The sequence below is a fragment of the Pteropus vampyrus genome, unplaced genomic scaffold (genome assembly GCF_000151845.1).
Source record: "Pteropus vampyrus isolate Shadow unplaced genomic scaffold, Pvam_2.0 Scaffold248, whole genome shotgun sequence".
NCBI classification, from domain to species: Eukaryota; Metazoa; Chordata; class Mammalia; order Chiroptera; family Pteropodidae; genus Pteropus; species Pteropus vampyrus.
This window is the reverse complement of record NW_011889029.1, coordinates 417,659-425,638: the sequence shown is the minus strand read 5'-3', so window position 1 is coordinate 425,638 and position 7,980 is coordinate 417,659. Positions and strand designations below refer to the sequence as shown.

Below are 7,980 nucleotides of genomic sequence, written 5' to 3'. Positions count from 1 at the left end.
CAGCGCGGCGTCCCATCAACCCTCCTTAAAGAGACGAGGCCACGCCCCCGGCTCCTCCTCCTGCGGCCGCCCATTGGCCGCGGGCTGCTGTGAGGTAGCGGTCCGCGTTTTCCGGATTCCTATTGGCCCAACGCGCCGTCGGTCGGCAGCCGGCCCGCCCCCTCAGAACCTTACATTTACAGTGTGGCAAAAGAGAAAGTAACTATGTTGCTGCTGGAGATCAATGAAGCCCAGTGAATGGGGGCTGAATGTGCGAACCCGTACTGAAGCGGAGCGCCAGATGGTGGAGGGCCACGCTTACTTGTGAAGTAAGTGGAAGTCACCGCGGTTACTCCTGAGAGCCAAGGAGTGTAAGGCGGTGTGTGTGCGTGTGCGTGTGTGTGTGTGTGTGTGTGTGTGTGTGTGTGTGTGTGTGTGTGTGTGTGTGTGTGGCGATGCTTTCGGGGGAGCCACAGCAGGTGAGATTGTAGCGTTCCGGCTGTTCGCTCTTGCTGCCCTGTGCATTTACTCTCTCTGCAGTCTATTTGGATGTGGGGCGAAGAAAATATGAGGTTTGTTGGGATGCTTTGCGGCAGTTTTAAATGCCTGGGGCTTGTTAGTGCTCTGTGTTGCGAAAGGGGGGGTGGGGTGGGGGTGGTGGATGTTGGGTGCTCCGGGAGTGGGGAAGGAGCATTCTCTGACCGCTTAATTTTCTTCCCAGCCTCTGCTGAGAGGCGGAAGGACCACTAGCGAGGGAAAGGGGATGGCTCAGTATTTCTCCGGCAGGTCTCCTGGGCCGGTTGGGATGGTTTCACGGGCAGTATACACGCCCGACCCTCTGCTGCGGATCTCTTTATACACTCCGTGCGTGTGTGTGAGCCGCACGCTCCGGGCGGAGGCGGGGGTCCCAGCTGGCGTCTCTGCGAACCCGCTCATGTGTCCCTCTGCCGGGAAATGGACCGCTGGCCCTGGGGGTACCCTACCAGGTAACACAATAGCAAAGACTCTGACCGCTTGGTCCGGCTGGGAAACAGTTACAGCTTCTGGAAGAGTACTTGCTCTTCAAAAAAATACTACGCAAAGAAGGGAAGGAAAGAGGGAGGGAGGGAGGGCGGGGGTTGGATCCTCGCGCCCATCCAGAGGTGGCTGAGAGAAACCTGAGTCCTGAGGACCTCCGAATGGGATGGATGCGTGCCCGTGTGTGCGTGCGTGCGTGTGTGGATTCCGCCTGTGGCACTTGGGCTCTGTGTCAGAGAATGGTGACGGTCGTGTGCAGACAAATGATAGATGACATTTTTCCAGACATCTCAAAGTTCTTTTAGGCGAGTGACTCTTGCGTGGGGTCTGCTTTCTTTTCTGTGTACATGTCTAATAGGATAGGAACCAGCAGGGCCAGGTCGTAGAGTGTCCCCGTGCCTACGGGGAGGAAGGAACTGTCCCTTTGCAGGCACCCTCTCATGAGACCAGAGGTAGATCCGTGGGCAACACTTCACTGTCCCCTTTCACGGGGATGGGCTGTTGGGGAAGTCATCTTTCTGGAATTCCTCTATTTGAAGAGCGGGAATATCTGTGTGGGATTGAAAGCTTATGCACGGTGCCCGCCTCCGGTCGAGGGACCCTCTAGGACGCATAGTCTGTGCCTCCCCGGAGGAGAGTGGAAGTGGTCCTTCCCTTAAAGGCAGGCGTGGTTGGGGGAGGGGGGACGGCAAGGGAGCAAAGGTCATGGATCTGCCATGGTTGGGGTTTCCAGACCTGGCTGCTTGGCTCGAGGCTTCGTTTTAGGACACCGGTTTGTAAGGAGAGGAGAAATGCAGATTAATTTATGAGAGGCTACGAGGAGACATGGGGGTTTTAACACGACCGCGCCGAGCTTTTCAGAGGACTCGGTCGAGTGGAAAGCAAGAATAGCTCCTTGTCAGAGAGATTCACTTAGGGGGACACTGTCACTCTGATCTGCGGAAAGTCGCCATCGCCCCTGATGTGTGTTTAGCTGCCGTGTATTTCCGTGAGCCCTGCCAGCGGTCCCGGTCGTTCCTTCGCCTTTGCCTTAGGGATGACATGGAAAGTACGCAAGGGCGGACGAGTGGGTCTTCCTCAGATGGTCGCGATACCCTTCTGCCCAGGAGGTGAGGTTCAGATCGGGGCCTCTGAAGAGCCTTCCTCTCTGTCTTCGGCGTTTCTCATTCTTTGCGCTTTTCCCTGCTCCACGACTGAACTCTGATGCGGGTCCGAGAGAGGTCGCTCATCATCATTCGCACAGACTATACATTTACCCTTAGTCTTAGTGACCAAGGAGATGGGGTCCTCTAGTTGACGTCCTCTCGAATCTGTGAAGTGGGGTTTCGAGCTTCAAGCGGGGCACGAGAGAGGGCGCGTAGGACGACTGTGCCCAGAGGGGTGCAAAGCCCTCTCCTAGGGATTGGATCGGACTGCCTTTTGTGTCACGTGACTTCATTCTTTCTTTCCCCCCCTCCCCTTCTTTACAGACTGTCTTGAGTTCTTCTTGAATTGCCAGTTTTCGGCCTCCTCATGCCTCCATCTCCTTTAGACGACAGGGTAGTAGTAGCGCTGTCTAGGCCCGTCCGGCCTCAAGATCTCAACCTTTGTTTAGACTCTAGCTACCTTGGCTCTGCCGCCCCAGGCAGTAACAGCCACCCGTCTGTCATCGCCACCACCGTCGTGTCCCTAAAGGCTGCGAATCTGACGTATATGCCCTCATCCAGCGGCTCTGCCCGCTCCCTTAATTGTGGGTGCAGCAGTGCCAGCTGCTGCACTGTGGCCACCTACGACAAGGACAACCAGGCCCAAACCCAGGCCATCGTCGCCGGCTCCGCCAACACCGCCCTCGGACCCTCCACCACCTGCCCTGCCACCCAGATGGTCAACAACAATGAGAACGCGGGCTCTTTAAGTCCCTCGGGCGGGGTGGGCAGCCCCATGTCGGGGACCCCCAAGCAGCTAGCCAGCATCAAAATCATCTACCCCAACGACCTGGCGAAGAAGATGACCAAGTTCAGCAAGAGTCACCTGCCGCACCAGGGCCCCGTCATCATCGACTGCAGGCCCTTCATGGAATACAACAAGAGCCACATCCAGGGAGCCGTCCACATCAACTGTGCCGACAAGATCAGCCGGCGCAGGCTGCAGCAGGGCAAGATCGCCGTGCTGGACCTGATCTCCTGTAGGGAAGGGAAGGACTCTTTCAAGAGGATCTTTTCCAAAGAAATTATAGTCTACGACGAGAACACCAATGAGCCGAGCCGCGTGATGCCCTCCCAGCCCCTCCACATAGTCCTCGAGTCCCTGAAGAGAGAAGGCAAAGAACCCCTGGTGTTGAAAGGTAATGCCCCCCGCCCCCTTCCCCGGCACACCCCTCGTCAGCCTGGGCTCGCTCGGGGTCTTCTCTTAGAAGTACCAGCATGCTCCTTTCTCTGGCTACCAGAGGCCGAAACAGACCTCCTCCTTCTTGTTGTCTGCCCGGCCGTGCCCTTTCTCGGTTATGCGAGAGAAATCTCGCAAGGCTGACCTGGAAGCCAGACGCTTCGGCTTGTAGTCCAGATTCAGACTCTAATTTGCATTGTGCAAGTCATTTCACCTCCCTGAGACTTTCCTCATCTTTCTGCAAGGGGCTTTTGGAGCTGCAGATGGTGTGTCAAGTCACGCCTGGTCTGGCAGCTCTAGGCTAACCAGTCACTAGTTGGAAAGTTATAGTCGCTCAGACTTAACCGAAGTTGATGGGATGGAGGAAGTGGCACCTCTAGTGACCTACGAGTAAACGGACAGGTGCCAGTTCTTTCTGAGGAAATTCTTCCTCTTTCTCTCCTCTCTGACCGGCTTGGACTTTCTGTGGTTTATAAGGTGACCTTCATGAAGGACAGAGATCCTTGTTATAAGGCCCCACAGAAGGTGTGAGTTGACTTCAAACATGTGTTTCTCTGTCGGAACTCTAGGGGGACAGTCATTCTCATGAAACACGGCCAGACTCATCATTCCTTCTGGCCTCACCTGGGAACCGTTGGCACCCTGGCTTCTCCCAGATGGGGCGGGGGTCACTTTCCCCAGTACGCTCAGTGCAGGATAACTCCGCGGTCATGGTGGCCGAGCCCGGGCACGAGGAATTAATCACCCACTGTCCTCTGAGCCCCTCATTTGGTGTCCCCATCCGGTGTCCCTCCCAGTTGTACCCCAGATGCTGTCTTTTTGGGCCCTGCACCCCGGTCTTCCTCTTGAGTGTCTTCTGTCCGGCGGTGGCAGTGCTGAGAGGTCGTCATCATCCTCCTTCTCGTCTTTTTTGTTCTGAGCCACGGCACACAGTCGGGGCCGCATCGCCAGCCCGTCTCCTGAGGTGCGTTGACTGAGGGTTCCTTGAACACCTTGCATATTTAAGTTGCAAGAGACCGTCGAGGTGAGCGAGTTAGCCGTGGGGGCCTTTGTGAGACAGCTCTGCCACTCCCCTTCCCGACTTCCCAGTGACACATCCTGCCTTTTGTCAGTGGGAATGAGAATATCATGGAGGTTGTGTGCAGAGAGCTCCGGTACCATCCAGGCATGTTTTGGTTGTCGTTTGTGGGTCTTCTTGGGGTTCCAGGTAGGCTCAGATTTCCTCTGTGTGGCTCTGAATCTCATTTCTTTCTATTCTTGTTTGCTTGACTTTGAGTGATTCTCAGTAGGTCTATCCAGCTAGGGTTTTCTCATCATGATCTTGGTTTGTGTCATCTTTTTCGGATGAGAAAATAGAACCTACACATCTCCCGCTTGTCACCGTCTGTCTTGGGGAGCAAAGAGAGAGGGTCGCCAACGGTCTCGATGGTCTTTCTTTGTTCGTGCAGAGTCGACACTATTGAGAAAATGCAGGCCTTTTGTGTGATCTGAGGATGGGCATCAAATGATGCACGTTAAGATGACCGTGGTGATTAGGAGGAGCTGTAGATGCTGCCTTCTGTTTGGCAGTGGGATTGTCACGTATGGGGGCAGCTTCTCAATCACTGAGAAATGAGTCTCCGGGGTGCTGCTGATGGCAAGTGGGGCTCCTGTCCCCCCTTTCCTATGGATGCAGCGAGAGTCCAGGCAGCCCGGGCTGGTTCCTCGGCGTCAGTGAGTAGGATCGTCTCAGGGGGGCGGGGCCAGACCAGCCGCTGACCTCACGCCGGCGCCCTGGGCGGCCGCTCCGAGGGCTCGTCATTTTCGGGTTGGTGACACACAGCGGCGGTCGGCCCGGAGGATGCGCTCGCTGGTGGTAGAGGTTGGATTACTTGTAGCCCTGGGGGCTTTTTCTTCAAATATTTGGGAGTTTGGTTGAAAATACGTAGTCTAGGAGCAAAAGGATCTAGAATCTACTTTATATATTATTATCGTCATTATTATTTTGGTCTCTTTGGGGGGAATGGCCTAAAATTGGGACCAAGATAGGACAGAAGAGAAAGCGATCAATATTAGGATGCCCTAGAAACCCTTCCGTCGGAGCGAACCCAAGGTCGATACTACGGCAGCATCGAGGCGAAGAACGGGGGGCCTCTCTCCGAAGGCATGGCCGGCAGCTTCTCCTGGTCTCCCGAGCGGGTCACACCATCCATGCTGGCCTGGCTTCTCCGCCGAGCTTTATTTTAGCAAACCCCGCCCTTGGTGACGTAAGCTTTTATTTTAGCAGGCGTGGTAGCAGTGCCATTTTGGAATGAGTGATTTTCGCAGGAAAGATAGGGTGCCGGGGTCAGGGGGGCAGGTAGCGAGGAGCCACTTCTGTGGCCTCATTAATTTATTTTCAGAGATTTCACTACCATCTCGGGTGATTTATGGCCGGCTCACCTGGTCCTCTGGCGTATGTTTGTAAACACTGGTTGCTACCGTCGCTCTCCAAGGTTCATGTCGCCCTGTGTCCATGCCACGTTCTCCGTTTCTGGCGCTGCCTGTCAAGGAGAACGGCTGCTCAGTGACCGTTTTAGTCACGCTGTGTCAGGTTGGGAAGAAAGTGATCAGAGGCACAGGTGCCCCTGAGATTAAGTTGCCGCTCTAATTTACAGTCCCCTCCCCGTGGTGACCTGTGCCAGAATGCATGTTTCATCCTCATCTTCTGGAGGAAAAAAAAAAAAATGGCATCAGACCTACGCTGCCTCTCCACCTGGAGAAATGAATACGTGTTCAGGGTTCTGCAAAATCTTTGAAAGAATTATAATTTGTTTTCTCCCAAGTCGACCTGTGACATTTCTGACCACACTAAAGGCGACGAGGCGATTCCGGGTCTTCTGTGGGGAGAGCTCCCGACTTTGATGTTTATGAGGCTCCCTCTCTTTTTAGCAAGGCTGGGCTCAGGGAACTAACTCATCGTTTGCCTACGTAGGACAGGATGTGCTGCTGCGGCCTCCTTCTTCAAGGTGGTCTATGCCTTTAAAACTTTCACTGGAAAAATTTTCAAATAGAAAAGTAGAAAAGACTATAACGAGCTCCCATATACCCATTGCCAGATTCAACAGTTATTGTCTCTATTTGCTTTCTTTTCTATTTTTGGTTGAAATGTTTTATAGTATAGACAACATTTTAATGTATGTAAATATGTTTCATGTTTCTACTTAATGCTTGAAAATTAATAAGGCTGGGACGTTTTATAGTATAGCGTGGCCAACGTTTGCACTCTTAAATACTTGGGTATCGCGGGCCCATTTCTGAGAGTTTTTCGAATGTAGAATTGCACTTTGACTCACTGGTGTCAGGTCTCCTGGGAGGCTGCCCTCCCTTGGGGGTGTCTGTAGCTCCCGCTTCCACAGGGGTATGTCAGGGTCCATGCCTGTGCTCACTCTGTGCTGTCACAAAACTGACACTGTCTGCTCCAGTGTCCGGCAGGCCTACCTCTGTGCCAGAGGCGTTCACCGCGGAACAGGGGTAGGAGAGAAAGTCAGCTCAGGAGGCCGATCCACAGAGAACGTTCGATGCCATGCGGGGTTCGGTTTTCATACTATCAGACTCTCCAGTGGGGCTCCTGAAATGAGTGACATGGGTGGCGTTTCTTCCGCAGACAACGTGGGCCCCGCAGTAAACACCTGTGGCCATGTTGAGTTTGCCGACACAGCGGTGGCGATGCTCAGAAGTCAGAGACCCTGTGAAAAAGTTTTCTGTTTCTACTTTGTTTTGTTTTGCGGGGGGGTGGGGGGGGGTGCGGACAAAAGCGTCCTCCTTTCTTTCAGGGGTGCCGTGAGGGCACATGTACATTCTCAAACTTTCCATTCATTGTTATTCTGAGCCTCTGTTTACCACCCAAGCGTACTGAACATCAGCTTCGCGGTGGGGGAGGTCAGCAGTTCTAGTCTGAGTCCCCGTCTTGGCCCCTGACTGAGGAAACTGTTTAATCTCTTACTTTCTTAGTTTCTTCCTTTACGAAAAGAAAATATGCTAGCAGTAGCTCTCTCATTGTTCAGTTTTCCTAAAGTCAATGAATTAACGTGTGGAAGCTTCTAAATAGTTTCTCACACCTGCTAAGCACCCCAAAATGTACCTTAATATTATTGTTACTATTGGTTGAACAGAACTAGTGGTTCCGATAAAAAGACAACTTGCGCTCCTTTTCAAAAGGAGTGCAAAGAACAAGCTAGGTGTAGCTCTGTGTGTGTGTGTGTGTGTGTGTGTGTGTGTGTGTGTGTGTGTGTGTGTGTGTGTTGCTATGGCCTAAAAATAACTTGGTGACTGTTGCCTAATTTAAGTAGCATCCAGTTGGAGTGCCAAGTAATTACAAAAACATGCTGGGTCAAGAGGCCGGAGTCATTTGGGCCTATCCTAGAATTATTTATTTGTAGGGGAATTTATAAAAACGTGATGGTAAATCTGTCCAGCTCATGTCCCATAACTTAATAATGAAAGTACAAAACTATTAAGCTTTGCTTTCTCTGGCCTCTCCTCAGGCTGATTTATTTTGGGCATGAAGGACCAGTCTGACTATAAAAGGGTAGGTGGAAGGAGGTGGCCGTGTGCTCCATGTTGGAAAGTTCTTGAAGCTTTGGGCCGTGAAGAGGTGGA

General features: G+C 53.0%; 1 protein-coding gene across 1 annotated transcript in view; it reads left to right on the top strand.

The window, feature by feature from the left end:
- The first annotated feature begins 54 nt into the window (after window positions 1-54).
- Window positions 55-7,980, top strand: part of DUSP10 (dual specificity phosphatase 10) — a 39,464-nt gene continuing 31,538 nt past the window's right edge. Inside the window, exons 1-2 of the mRNA XM_011374455.2 lie at window positions 55-308; window positions 2,466-3,319. Coding sequence (XP_011372757.1) covers window positions 2,509-3,319 — 811 coding nt within the window. The 5' untranslated portion in view covers window positions 55-308; window positions 2,466-2,508. The remainder of the gene's footprint in view (window positions 309-2,465; window positions 3,320-7,980) is intronic.